This window comes from Bos grunniens, chromosome 5 (assembly GCF_055505025.1).
Source record: "Bos grunniens cultivar Pamir isolate PY7600 chromosome 5, Bosgru_T2T1.0, whole genome shotgun sequence".
Taxonomy (NCBI): domain Eukaryota; kingdom Metazoa; phylum Chordata; class Mammalia; order Artiodactyla; family Bovidae; genus Bos; species Bos grunniens.
This window is the reverse complement of record NC_141169.1, coordinates 27,933,880-27,947,609: the sequence shown is the minus strand read 5'-3', so window position 1 is coordinate 27,947,609 and position 13,730 is coordinate 27,933,880. Positions and strand designations below refer to the sequence as shown.

At 52.9% G+C, this 13,730-nt stretch overlaps 1 protein-coding gene across 1 annotated transcript; it reads right to left on the bottom strand.

Moving 5' to 3' along the window:
• Positions 1–235: 235 nt before the first annotated feature.
• LOC147371536 (keratin, type II cytoskeletal 2 oral-like) lies at positions 236–10,481 on the bottom strand. Its single transcript, XM_086399339.1, has 9 exons — positions 8,491–10,481; positions 6,503–6,723; positions 5,559–5,619; positions 4,683–4,778; positions 4,335–4,499; positions 3,131–3,256; positions 2,303–2,523; positions 1,336–1,370; positions 236–992 (listed from the first exon to the last, which is right to left on the bottom strand). The coding sequence occupies exons 1-9, from the start codon at positions 9,133–9,135 to the stop codon at positions 673–675; spliced, it is 1,890 nt and encodes a 629-aa protein (XP_086255465.1). The 5' UTR covers positions 9,136–10,481; the 3' UTR covers positions 236–672.
• Positions 10,482–13,730: the final 3,249 nt, after the last annotated feature.

The window sequence follows — 13,730 nt, the reverse complement described above, 5'->3', positions numbered from 1 at the left end:
TCAAATCTACAACTTTTTTTCAAGGGTAATGAAATTTTTATGAATTGAAAATCTGATCCATGAAGAAAGTTGGTATATGTCATGCATAGTCTTCAGTGAATAAAAGACACAGCCCCTCCCGCCTGGGAACTCTTCAAGCTCAGGCCAAGCTCTGCGTGGGAAAGAGACTGCGGTGAGCCACTGGCGGTGATATCAAACCCAATGACCTTAGAATCCAGAAGGAAAAGTCTACCACTGTCTGAATAAATGCGGTTTATTGAAGATATAGAACAGAAAATTCATACATATATTGGTGCCAAGAAAGGAAAAGTACTGCTCGAGGGAAACCAAAACATCAGCAGGAGATTGGGGGGAGAGGGGCCGAGAAAGGGTGGGTAGCCGGGTATGCACAGGGCTGGCTGGGGCTTTCCCATAGGACAGTGGAACGTGGGCTGGGGTGGCGAGCCCTGCGGGGCGGGGGCGGTGACACAGCCCAGCCCCTGGGCACTGCCCCGCGGCTCGGCCTTATAGGAGTAGATGGTTTTTCCCCCAGATAACCCCTCCCAGGAAATTTTGGGCCGCCATGCCAGCCGCAGAAGCTACGTAGGGAAAGGGTCCCACGGGTATATCAAAGGGCGTACAGAGCTAGAGTGTGCCGGCAGGTGAAGGGGGCTGGTGGGTCCGAGACAACGTTCAGAGTTTGTGGTGGGACCGCTGGCTCTGAGAGGAGCTTTGTGTGACCCGGACCGAGCTGCGACCGCCAACCCCGCTGACGGCGCACGAGCCCCCGGAATTGGAGACGCCCCCGCGCACAGCAGAGCCCCCGTCGGAACTGCTGTCCAAGCCCAGGCCCCCGCGGCTGGCCCTGCTGTCCCGGCCTCCGCTGCCCAGCCTCCCGCTGCCTAGACCGCCGCTTCCCAGACCCCCGCTCCCCAGGCCTCCTCGACCTCCAGCTCCTCCTCCCAGGGCGCCGCTGCCGCCACTGCTGCTGCTGGTGGTGTTGTGAACCATCTCTGCAAAGAGCATTGGGGTCAGCCAGCTGCTGGGAGGCCGGTCCAGCCCGCCCACCAGTCCCGCCCACAGTCCGGGAGCCAATCCCCTCCGCCCACCGGCTCTTCCCCTGGGTACCGCCCACTAAGCTTTGGCGGAGTCGGGTGAGGGCAGGCTTCAAGACCGCCGGGCAGGGGAGGTTGGCCTCCCCCGCCGCCACCCTACAGCCTCTTCCCAGCCTGCAAATGGTGCAGCCCACCAGCGCTGGCCCCGCAGTAACCCCCCTGCCCCCCCACCCCACCTCGGTTTGAGAAACATTATCCCAAAGCATCCAGCCCCTTTCCTGAGAAGGAACCCGGTACTCACCGATGCTCACAGAACTCTGGCACTCCCCAGACATCCTGTTGGGGAATATCAGACCTCCGTATTAGCATCTGTGCCGGAGCCTCCTTTCCTTAAATACACCTTGCTTAGGTCAATAACAGTGAAAGCCTTGGTCCCCCTAGCTCCTTCCTGACTGATGCTGACTGTAAGAAATAGGTGCTCAAAATGCCATGACATGCATTCCTCCTCCTGTTGGGTAAAGTTGGGCTTAAATTGTTACCCTTTCCCACTAACATCACCTTCAAGAGGATCAGAGCAGAGGGTCATTCGTGTGTCTACCCACACTCTTCCTGCTCCCCAGGGGCCTATATAGTAAATAATGTTTATATCTGTCCTTTTAAAGGCCAGAGCCCTATAACCAAGTGCCAGCCTACAGGAACCCACTCTTCAGAAACCTACTATTAAGGCCTTAAATAATAAAGAAATAGCCTAGAAATAGTATTTATGCCTGTGAAAGAGAAAGTCGCTCAGTCGTGTCTGACTCTTTGTGATCCTATGGACTATACAGTCCGTGGAATTCTCCAGGCCAGAATACTGGAGTGGGTAATCTATCCATTCTCCAGGGGATCTTCCAGACCCAGGAATCGAACTGGGGCCTCCTGCATTGCAGGCGGATTCTTTACCAGCTGAGCTACCAGGGAAGCCCTTATACCTGTAAGTCCTCCTCTTTTTCAGACATGTATTTTACAGCTAAAATATGCGACATGAAAGATGGGAAAACCTGCCCAAGATAAGTTTCTGGTGGTGTCACTATTGCATAGAAAGCACCGTTCTCCTGGAGGATTGGCAGCATCTCAAAACACTTAAAGGGGCAGGGGCAGGAGTTGGGTGGGGGTGGAATGGGCCCGCTGAGGGCTACCACCATCTCCAGCAGTCCACATGAGCATGCTTAGGCAGCAAAGCCACCAGACATCTCAGCCTCATGGAAACCAGAGGGATTCCAACTAACCTGCACTCCTCGCCCTCCAGGAGGGTCCGGTAGGTGGCAATCTCAATGTCAAGGGCCAGCTTGACATTCATCAGCTCCTGGTACTCCTTCAGCAGCCGGGCCAGGTCCTCCTTGGCCTGCTGCAGGGCAGCCTTGAGGTCCTGAAGCTTGGCATTGGCATCCTTGAGGGCCACTTCCCCGTGCTGCTCTGCATCAGCAATGGCTGTCTGCAGGTTGGCATTCTGGGTTGGGGGCAACCAGAAGTCCAATTTAGGTTCAAGTGGATTCACTGAGAGCCTGCCTGTATGCTTGGCGCTTACACATGGATCGCCTCATGTTGGACAAATGAGGAAACTAAAACCCGAGAAGATGAAGCCTGGGCTGCAGTCGAAATCCTAGTGCCTCAAGGAATGGGATTAACACCATCAGGCCTCAAGGACACAGGCCAGCTCAGGAGTCAGACTCCTCCTATACCTCTCTTCTCTCTCATGGTAAGAGTCTAAGCATCTCCTGAAAGCCCTCCTCCTCCAGGAAGTCTTCTTGAATTATCCAAAGAATTGTCTTTCTGTCCTAATCCATGTTGATGTGAGCTACCTTGGCTATTCCCCTAATTTGGTCTTCACACAGCTTCTTTCCCCAGCCTCCCTAATTATGTCTGAACTCAACATTTCTGGTCCACATCAGCCTCCAGTCTCCAGGCAGGCAGGATCTGGGTCCATTAGACACAGCCCAGAAGCACGCCCCGTCAATTTTAGCATGCAAGGGGCTGGGACGTGAGTGCTGAGCCCTGAGCTTACGGTGCAGGCATCAGCCCGCAGTCTCAGGTGAGTGCTCCTTCCTCCTTCCCACCTGCTTCTTGACACTCTCAATCTCGGCCCGCAGCCTCTGGATCATCCGGTTGAACTCCATGATCTCACTCTTGATACTCTTCAGGTCATCCCCATGCATGCCAGCTGTGGTCTGCAACTCACCCAACTGTATCCGAAAAGAGTCACACATTCAAAAGGCCAGCAGGGCCTACTACGGTCCTCTACTCCAACCCTTCTGCATCACAAACGGGAAAACAAAAACAGAGTTAGGGCCTATGCAAGGTCACTCACTGGAGGAATCAGGTGCTCTGTCCTCTGTGTCAGGGACACGTCTTCCAGCACAGTCGCTGCTGGGATTTTTTTGAGCTTTTACTTTGCCCCAAGCCCTGTGCTTTACCTCATAGAACCTCACAGCTCCCTGATGAGAAAGGCATTATTATCCCTATCTTATGAATGGGAAAACTGAGACACAGATTGCTTGAGTACCATGACTAAACTCTCCGAGGTGTCAAGTAAGAGGGCTGGCGCATGAATGCAAACATCTCAGATGCTGGAGCCATCTCTTACCCAGCAGGCTATCCTTCTGGGGCAGAAAACTCAGAAGAGTCTGATGCTTAAGGGCTAGCTTAGGCCCCATGCAGATGTGGGGATGGGAGAAAGGTGTACAGAATTCCCCTGTCCTCTAACTTTGCTCAGTCTCCCTTGCTTTCCTCCTGCTTCCTTTCAGACACTGACTTCAACCCCTCAGTGTGATCAGATCAGAAGCAAGCATGACAGGGCCAAGTTGGGTGAGAGCAAAATAGAAGTGTCTCCAACAATAAAAGATATGCAGCCAGAGGGCTTTAGGTTAAGTATTTCTCAAGCTTGGCACTAGTGACATTTCAGACAGAATAATTTTTTGTTTGGTGGGAGAATGGTATCTCACGCATTGTAGAATGTTTAGCAGCATCTCTGGCCTCTACCCTCCAGACTCCAGTAGCACCTCACCCCCACCCCTAGGTGTGACGTTCAAACCTGTCTTCACACATTGCCACGTGCCTCCTGGGGGAAAAGTATACCTTCCCCCCACCCCAGTTGAGAAGCCCCAGGTTAGAGCAATGTCAGAGCTCTCTGATTAGGAAGGGAGATGTCTGGTAGCAAACCAGCCTAGTAGGAGGGAGAGGAGCCACCATGCTGGAAATGCAGAGAAGAATGACTCTGGAGCAGACTCGGCCCTCCCGGGGAGACGTGATGGTGTTACCCACCTTGGACTGGTACAGAGCCTCAGCCTCAGCCTTGCTCCTCTGGGCGATGGCCTCGTACTGGGCGCGGACCTCAGCGATGATGCTGTCCAGGTCCAGGCAGCGGTTGTTGTCCATGGACAGGACCACGGACGTGTCACCTGTGTCTAACTGCATCTGGGACAGCTCCTGCAGGGCCAGGCAGACATGACCCCTCCTGAGCTCGCCAGGAGACACAAGCCACCAGCTCAGGAGGGAGGGCTCTGAACCAACTGAGGGACAGGTGAGAAGGTATCACTTTTGTCAGAAGGACTGAGACATGAAACTTTTTCTCTAGGAGACAGGAGGCAGGTGGGTGAGGGGCAGACTTACAGCATCATAGAGGGCCTTCAGGAAGTTGATCTCATCTGTCACACTGTCCACCTTGGCCTCCAGTTCCACTTTGGTCATGTAGGCAGCATCAATGTCCTGGGAAAGAATTCAGTCATGGTCCCCTCTGACCTGTGGGCTTAGCCCAGTCCTGGGCACTGAGGGAGGGAGCGGGGCAAAGGGGCCACAGGGGCCTGCCCCGTTCCCCCCACCAACCGCCCCCCCTCCGGAGCTCCCACTCAGGGGAAATGAGACGCCCATCCAGGCACAGGCAGACCTGGCCTAACATGACCAAATAGGCCGCCTTACAGGCTGGGCTGGAGGACCCTTCTCAGAAAACAGCCAAAGAGGCTGTGAGGGTGAAAAGAAGAGCAAGGGTTGGGCCGGGGCCATTACACTGAGACTGGGTGAGGAGAATTTGTGAGGAGGGTCTGGGGGAGAATCTAAATCAGCAACACTCAAAGGTTCTCTCTTTTTTTTTTCCAAAGGCTCTCTTTAAATTGCTCCTGGGAATACACTCCTGTGGTAGGGGGGAGGAATATATATACTAATATGTATTCCTTCTCTTCATCCACTTTCTGATCACAACTCAAGATCTAATGGGATTCATAGACGCACAGGCCCATCAGGAGGGAGCCACATGGCAAAGTCTGGTGGACACTTTGGACCCTCCTCCCAGGAGGGGAGCAGCCAGGCCCTCAGATGCCCCTCCCAGCTTGCTAGGGTGGAGGGGCTCCCTGGCTCCCTCCGTGGCCCTCCCTCCCTACATGGCCTGAAGGAGACCCTCAAAATAAGAGGACTGGACTTTTTCTCCCCTCAACCTCATAGCGCCCTATTCAGCAGGGCTCTGGGGTGGGAGGTGGGGGAAAGACCCTTCACCTTCTTCAAGACAACGAAGTCATTCTCTGCCGCAGTGCGCTTGTTGATCTCCTCTTCATATCTATGAGAAAAGAGGCACTTTCTGGCCCATCTTCCCCAGGAGGTCACCATGGCCTCAGAGCACTTCCCGTAAGTACCGCAGACTCAGGGCTTCTTGTCCTGCCCTTTAGCTCAAGGCCTGTGCCCTTGCAGTGCACCGCCCCCCAGGTTCAGGTGAGACCTGGTTTTTCTACAGGCTTCACTGAGCACTATGTGCGCTCAGAGGGTAGGGCCTGGAACCAGCTCTATGTTCAGCAAGTATGGTAGCCCTGTGGGCTCTTGGTAAGCACTTCTTGAATTCACGAAAACCCAGAATGGCACTACAAATGTGCCGGGTCTTATTCTGTGAATGACACGTATTAACTCATTCAGGCCTCGCTACAGTGAATAAAGACTACCACTGTCTCCATTTTACAGATGAGAAGACTGAGGCACAGAGAAGCTAAGGAGTCAGTCCAAGCTCACAGAGCTGAAAGTGGTGGAATAGACCTTGCCCAAGGCACTCGGATCCCAGAGACCGTACTCTTAACTTTAAAGTAACCTGCCTCTCCTTCAGAAGCCTATTGACAAGGGAAATACACCCCATATTTGGAGGGGAATTTGGAGATGATGTAGTCCAGGGAGGATGGAGGGTGTTGTCTGATTCTGTGTGGTTTGTGAATGAACTTCAGAGTGTCTTGGAACATCCCCACCAAACTTACATGGATACACCCTTTCATTAAATTCTTAAGAGTTTCTGCCCCAAATAAACCATGAGCCATTATTTTAAAGACTGGGATCTTGAAAGTCAGAGAAGGTGGGGGTAAATCCCCCCCAGCGTGTAGCCAGCTGGAACAGAGCTGGCCCCTCCCACCCTCCAACCCACCCTGCCCCACCCTCTGCCCCAGGAACTGAGCAGCACACACCTCTTCTTGAAGTCCTCCACCATCCCCTCCATGCTCCTCAGCTCCTCATGCAGCTTGTCCTTCTCAACATGCAGACCATCCAGAAAGGCCCTGAGGCTGCTGATGTAATTCTCGAAAAAAGGCTCCAGGTTGCGGTTGTTAGTGTTAGTGCCAGATCCCTGCTCCTGCAGGAGGCTCCACTTGGTCTCCAGGACCTTGTTCTGCTGCTCTAGGAACCGCACCTGCCATCCAATAGGAAAAGGACATCAGGGAGCAGTCTGCAGCCAACTCCAGTCTTGGTTGACTTTCCTAGAAACAAAGTTCCCAGGAATCTCCCAGTCCCTCCCGTTGGGTTGCATTTTGCCTGCTACAATAGTTCAGTACTAACCCCATGTGGATAGCAGCATCAGTGACCTACAACGGAGGCAGAGGCCTGCTGTGCAGATAAGGAAACTGAGTCCCAGAGTAACCAAGGTGACACTACAAGCTAGTAACAAACCAAAACTGAGGTTTCTTGATACCCAGACTGGATGATCTTCCCACTGTATCATTCATTCATCCATTCATTCCTCAATCAGTTAGTACTCAATAAATAGCAGGAGATTTGAGAGCCTACAGCAGGTGTAGTTTCCAGGAAGAGGTTTACAGTACGTCTGGGTGCCCTGTATTAAGGTGAGAAATAGAGAAAACCACAGAGAAATGGCTCTTGGGCTGCCCTAGTCCTAGGAACAAGGGCCCAGGTGCACCGAGATGGGCCCTTGCTGCCGAGCCTGGTTAAATGTAGGACTCAGTTGCATTTAAATTGAACCACTAGCTGAAGATGTCTCAAACTTTCATTTGCTGCAAAACGTTTCTGTACACAAGCTCAAAGCCAACTGTATAAACAATGGAATAAATATCAATCAATTGACCATTCAACAAACATTTGCAAAGCACCAGGCATGTGCCATGCCTTATGCTAGCCACTCAGGACCCCAGGACCTGAGAATCCCCCTTCAAAGGTGATAAGAGATCTTGCTGAGAAGGTCTTGGATAGTTCTCCACCTTTTGTGGAGAGCAGTATTTTCACATCACTTTCTACCTCTCTGTGAATAATTTATCTGGACACCCAGGTGTCTGCCAGGAACTAGTGGGTCACTAGGCTTTGAAGAACTTCCCCTCTGCAAAGTCTGATATTCCAGTGTTAAGATCAACTTCATCTTCAGCTTTGCCCAAGCCTCTTACATATGGTGAGAGGACCCCCAACGAGTCCCTACAAACCCTTTCTTTAAGACCTGATACTATCCCATGGTCACAAAGAGATCGCAACACCTTATACTCAGCAGTACTGCTGAAACACTCAGTTAGCAGCTGATCAAGCCTGGATACTCTCTAGTCACCACAACTGTTGTCATAGTGTCCCCACTATGACATGGAGTAGTCAGAGCACAGAAAGCCCAGTAAAACCTCGCTTCAACCTCGCCTACACACAGACACGCATATACCAAGGTCAGTGGCCTAACATTCACAGCTCTTCACGCCGAAATCTTCCCAAGAGAATCACCCAGGAGGAGGTACCCCTTACCCTTTCCCCGCTCCCACCCCCAAAAAACACTCTGCATCCCTCTCCTTAGGCTGAGAGTAGATTAATTCATCACTCAGGTAAATATCCAGCCTTGGCAGAGTTGGTCTCTCTTTCAAAGAGGAGCAATTCACAGTCTTCCTGAGATGGAGGAGGAGTGCAGAAGGCATCAGTGAGGGACATCCATGATGGCAGCAGCCTCAGCAGCGCCAGAGGCACCGCGCAGAGCTGCGGTGATGGGGCTTGCAGGAACGGTAGTGGCTCCGTCCAGTGAGGGACCCGAGATCTTTTCATCATCTACCACTCCCTTAGCAGGCCCGCCCCGAGGGATGGAGGTAGAGGATGAACCTGCAAGTCCTTCCTTGGTGGCAAAAGGAAAAGAGGAAGAGGGGGCCAAGCTCATTAGGACAAACTTTCTCACTGTCCAGCTGTCCCGAGCTGGGCTCACCTTGTCAATGAAGGAGGCAAACTTGTTGTTGAGGGTCTTGATCTGCTCCCACTCCTGAGCCTTTACTTGCCCAATCTGGGGGTCAATCTCCACATTGAGGGGCTGCAGGAGGCTCTGGTTGACAGTCACTTCCTGGATTCCCCCAGGGAAGCCACCTGGGCCAAAGCCACCAGGGCCACCAAAGCCACGGGGTCCTCCAAAACCACCAGGACCACCAAAGCCACCAGGACCTCCAAAGCCACCAGCCCCTCCTCCAAAGCCACCAACTCCCCCTCCAAAGCCCCCAGCTCTTCCACCAAAGCCCCCGCCCATCCCTCTTCCACCACCTCCAAAACCACAGCCTCCTGAATATCCCCCACTGGTGCTCCTAAACCCTCCAGCCCGGATGCTGCCTCCAGCCAGGCTGATGGAGATCTTCTTGTTCCCCCCCAGGTTGTAGAGACTCTGGCTGCCGAAGCCTCCTCCCATCAGGGCACAGGCGGCAGACCCAGCGCCACCCCCGCCTGAGCGGGAGGCCAAGGAGGACTTGGAGGAGGTGACCCGGCTCTGGCCCGACACCACGGCTGAGCGCCTGCTGAAGCCCTGCCGGTGGCTCCCGCTGGAAGCCCTGCAGGACTGCTGGCTGTAGCCGGCCTGACGACTCATGGTGGACGGCAAGGTATTCCAAAAGGAGAGCGGACCGGGAGGTTGGCGGAAACGCGGAGACCTTCTGAAGCTCTGGGCCAGAGGTGGCGCTTATATAGGGCTGGGAGCTTGGCTGGCTGGCGGTGCCAACCAACTAATTGAGGTATTATCAGCTTTGGTTTGCCTGGCAGAAAGAGGTCAAGTCCGAAACTCAAAACACACCTTGGTAATCACTCCAAATTTCCAAATTGCTTTGTTTCCCGAGGGTTACTCATCTGAAGGAAGCTTAAGTTGGGAGAGGGGCCATCCTGCAGGGCTGGACACAGCCCTAATCCCCGAGAGACTTACCCTCCCATCCCAGGAGTGACAAGTCAGCATTTCCGTACCTCCCCTGTGTCCCCATGGCCACCCTGCCAGCCCATCAAGCCTCAGAAGTTTACAGGATGGGTTCAGAGCCTCAGTGAGGACCTAGGGGAAGAAGGGAGAAGAAGGGGGAGGGCTGGGAAGGAGAAGGAGCATGAGGAGATGGAAAATGGAAGAGTGAGAGGAGGTATAGCATCCCTCTGGGGCTCTTGCCATCCAGGCAGGAAAAGGTACACATCCGAGTCACACAGCAGGATGTGTTCTTGACCGTGTGGGCCTTGGATGGAGAGCTGGTTGGGGAGCGGGGAAAATAGGGTGCAGGGTGCTCAGGCCAAGAAACAGAGGGATATACAGTGGACTGAAAGGAAGCACAGACCACAGCCAGGGCTTCCCCGGTGGCTCAGCGGTAAAGAATCTGCCTGCAGTGCAGGAAACGCAGGAGACAGGGGGTTGATCCCTGGGTCTGGAAGCTCCCCTAGAGGAGGCATGGCAATGCACTCTGGTATTCATACCTGGAGAATCCCATAGACAAAGGAGTCTGTTGGCTATGGTCCATAGGGTCGCAAAGAGTCGGACATGACTGAAGCGCCTAAGAACACACGCACACACAGACCATAGCCGAGGACTTTGAGGAAGGCAACAGACAGGGAGGGGGGCCTGTGGGGAAAGGAAAGCTGGAGGAAGACTAATCCAGGAAGGAAGAGTGTGCAGACTACCTGGTCCAGGTCAGAGAGACCACCAACCTTTCCTATTCCAAGCTCACATTAGAGAAATGAATCCAGGATTTCTCATTTCTCCTCTCGGCTCCCCTAAGATACACCATCTACACCACCTAGGAAGCTTGAGTGGCTCCCTGGATGGCTATAAACTACATCCACCCGCAGCTGGGCAGGGTCCATTTAACTTGACTCAGACCGTAGGAAAGTGAAGGCTCTTTCCATCATCAGTTTTCTAAAACATATTTTTATTTATCATCACGATGTATACAATAGAGCTGATTACTTCCAATCACATCATGATCTTGTAGATTTTTTCCCCAATATTCTTTGCATTACTCTTTATTCCATATTAGAAACAAAAGTTTCAGATATCTTTTGACTCAGTATTCCAAGTTCTTGGGACATAGCATCAGTACTTCCCACTATCCTGTTGGGTTCTTGCCTCTTATCTCTGACTCTTTTTCCAGGGCACATTGTTGACTAAAATCCATGAATTCTACAGAAAAATCATTTAATCTGCTAATTTCCCTTTTCTTGTCACCATCAAGATTCTAAAAAAAAGAAGAATGATTGCAATTTGTAAGGTTGTTGAGAGGATGGTTATGAGAAAAGCAAACTGTCATATCACTTATCATGTGTGGTATGAATGTTTAATCAGTTACAACATTTACCTCCCATTGCCCTTCAGCAGCAAAGACCAGTCTTAATTACTCCAAGGCTGAAAGCCGACCTCCAGGTACTCCGGAAAATGTCTTTACTTAAAGAGAAAGAGAAAGGAGACTTCTCTTTCCTCTTCTAATTTGGCCTCCTTTGTCCCCAGATACCTGCCCCTCCAGGAATCCCCCCTCATTTATCTGACCCAGCCCCTTTGTTTACCCCTCACCTCTGGCTGCTCAGCATATGTGCTCTCAACCAAGAGTGCGGGGTAATTGCTCCCCTACAAGCTCACTGGGAATCGAGCCAGTTTAAACCAGTGACCCATGAAACCTTAGTTCCAGGAACTCTGCTCCTGTTTCTTCAAGCACACAAAGACCCTCAAGTCAAGTGGCCTCGGACAGGGTGGCAAGTGGAGGTTCTGTATGATCGAGGTCTGCTTGGATTACAGAATTCAGTGCCTCAGACTACCGGACTTTCTACATACATGCATGCACACACACACACACACAGAGGACCAAAACACAACATGTACTGTGCATTAACAGTAACCACACATACATGTGTACACACTCACAAAATCTCTCACATACACGCAGACACACGCTCTCAACACGGTTCCCTGCCCAGCAGTCTCTTCCCTATGAAGCCCTTGATGTCATGAATAGGCATTCCCTGCTTTGTCTTCTAAACCTCATTGCCTGCCTCATTCCCTCATGGCCCTGATTATTGCCCAAAGCATCTCACTGATCTGAGAAACCAAGATACAGCAACTGGGTCCAAACAAAGGCACAGGCTGGGAGTTAGGCAGCCCGGGTCCTACCCTGACTCAGCTGCCACCCACATCTTCTCTCTGCTGCTCAGCCTCCTCTTCCAAACAAGGACGGTGGCACACCCGATCAAGGGATCCGTGCAGACCCACTGAAGCCCAGGGTTCAGAGGAGGACAGGGGCAGGAGGAAGGGGCAGCAGGGGGCAGTGCCCCAGTGTCGTGGCCACCGCCATCTCAGCCCGCTGACATCCATGAAGGATAGTCCACCTAGTGAGAGTGGGGAGAGTGGCCTGGTGACTGGGTTGGGAGACGGGGCCTTTACAACACAGCACATAAGCCGCTCTCATTGCCGACCTGTGAGGTCGATCCTGACTCCAAAATCCAAATAGTGTTTTGGATTCAAGTGTGGCTGATGCCCGCATCCAAAGAGACCCTGAGAATGAATGAGGAAATGTCCCGCACCGTCTTCCTGTCTCACCTGCGTGGTTTTCAGTGCTATCACAGAGAAATTCTTCAGAACGATTAGCTGATTTCCACCCCTTGGCAGCTGCCAATGCCAGGGCCCAGTTTGAATATGCTGAGAAGTCAGTTTGCATTTCAAACGTCGAGAACAAAGTCCAAAGAGCTTGAAGTGGAAGTCTGGGACTCTAATGAGGGCCCAGCCCAAATCTCTTATTCCTGACAAATCCCACTCTAATCCCCCACACCCACAGACTATAAAAGCCCAGCCGCTCTCCTCTGACACCTCTTAGGGAGAGAAATGGTGTGCTACTGGCAGGGAGGTGCCACCGCTGAAAGCAGTAGGTGGGGCTTTCTAGGAGGTGAGGGCACAGGGGTCCCAGGGGAGGCACGGGGCCCTGCACCACCTCCTCTCCGTGGTCATGGCTGTGCCTCCCAGGACGACGCCCTGACCAAGGCTGCCTCTGCTCCGGGGAAGCTGGGTCCTCTCTGGGAGAACTAGGGAGGAGGAGGAGGGATTGCTCCTGCCCACAGGCAGCCCCGGCTTCTCTGGGGACCAGTGCACTCAGATGCAAGTGCTCAGGGCTAAGGACAGGCTTGGCAACACAGGGCACAGCAGCTGGGCCAAGGACAGCAGGTGGGAAAGAGCCAAAGAGGGAGAAGGAGATGGGGCTGCACCAAGATGGGGGACCCTGGGCTGGGAGGCCTGGCAGGAAGGGCGGGGTGGATGGTTCCTGGGTAGAGTTGGCCCTAAAGTCTGCACTCGGAGGGCACGCTGCTCCACAAGGAACTGTTCCTCGACACTGAGCTTTGAGCCAAGTCTCCCCAGGGAGGGGCCAGCCCTGTGGCATCTGGAGCTCAGGAAAAAAAGTCTAAAGCCCAGCAGATGTAGTCTTGAACTTAGCTCCATCCTGAAGGAGAGGGCCAAGAGGGACAGGATGGCTTCCTCACGGTGCCCAGACTCTCCCACCCAGGAATCTGTCAGAGCGATGCCACGGGGGGCCCCTCTGGCCAGAAGCAGGAGGCCTGAGCCCCAGGCTCCAGACCCCTCTGGGCCTCCAGTTAGCCAGTCATGAAATAGAGCTGATACACCTCTGCTCTCCTGATTGAGCAGAGAGGATGGGAGGTGAGTTAAGTACAGTAAAGGGCTTTATAAACTCCAGAGCAGGAGTCCTGTGTTGACTCGGGGCATTCTAATAGTAGAAAAGCAAGTCATGAGGGTGCTGGCCGGATGGCAGACTCCATAATTAACACTCTACAGACTTCTCCCCACTTGACCCTCATTGCAATCCTATAGGGAAGATTTGTAGCTCCATTTTACAGATGAGGAAAACTGGGGCCTGGAAATTAAGTAACTTGTCCAAGACCACAAGTGCAAAGCCAAGCCTCCGACTCAGTTCTGTCCCAATCTGGAGGCCATGCCTGTGGCCCCACAGAGTGTTCTGTGTCTGTTCCTGCCCAGAGCTCAGCACATGGAGCAAGCCCTGACTCTGAACAGTTGATGGGATTTGATCACATTCTGGAAATGGCAGGTAAAACCAGAGCATGGAATGAGGAGAAGAGTCACAAAGACCACCACACACTTGTCCAGGGATGGTCCCCAGAAGGGCGCTTTGCGTTATTTCCCCCACAGAGGTGACAGTTTGTGCT

Excerpts from the sequence above, each read along its gene's own strand:
- LOC147371536 (XM_086399339.1), bottom strand. The coding sequence starts at position 9,135 with ATGAGTCGTCAGGCCGGCTACAGCCAGCAGTCCTGCAGGGCTTCCAGC. Across the intron at positions 6,724-8,490 it reads TTGCCTCCTTCATTGACAAG|GTGCGGTTCCTAGAGCAGCA; the intron begins GTGAGCCCAGCT and ends ATTGGATGGCAG. Across the intron at positions 2,524-3,130 it reads TTGAGAGTGTCAAGAAGCAG|AATGCCAACCTGCAGACAGC; the intron begins GTGGGAAGGAGG and ends CCCCCAACCCAG.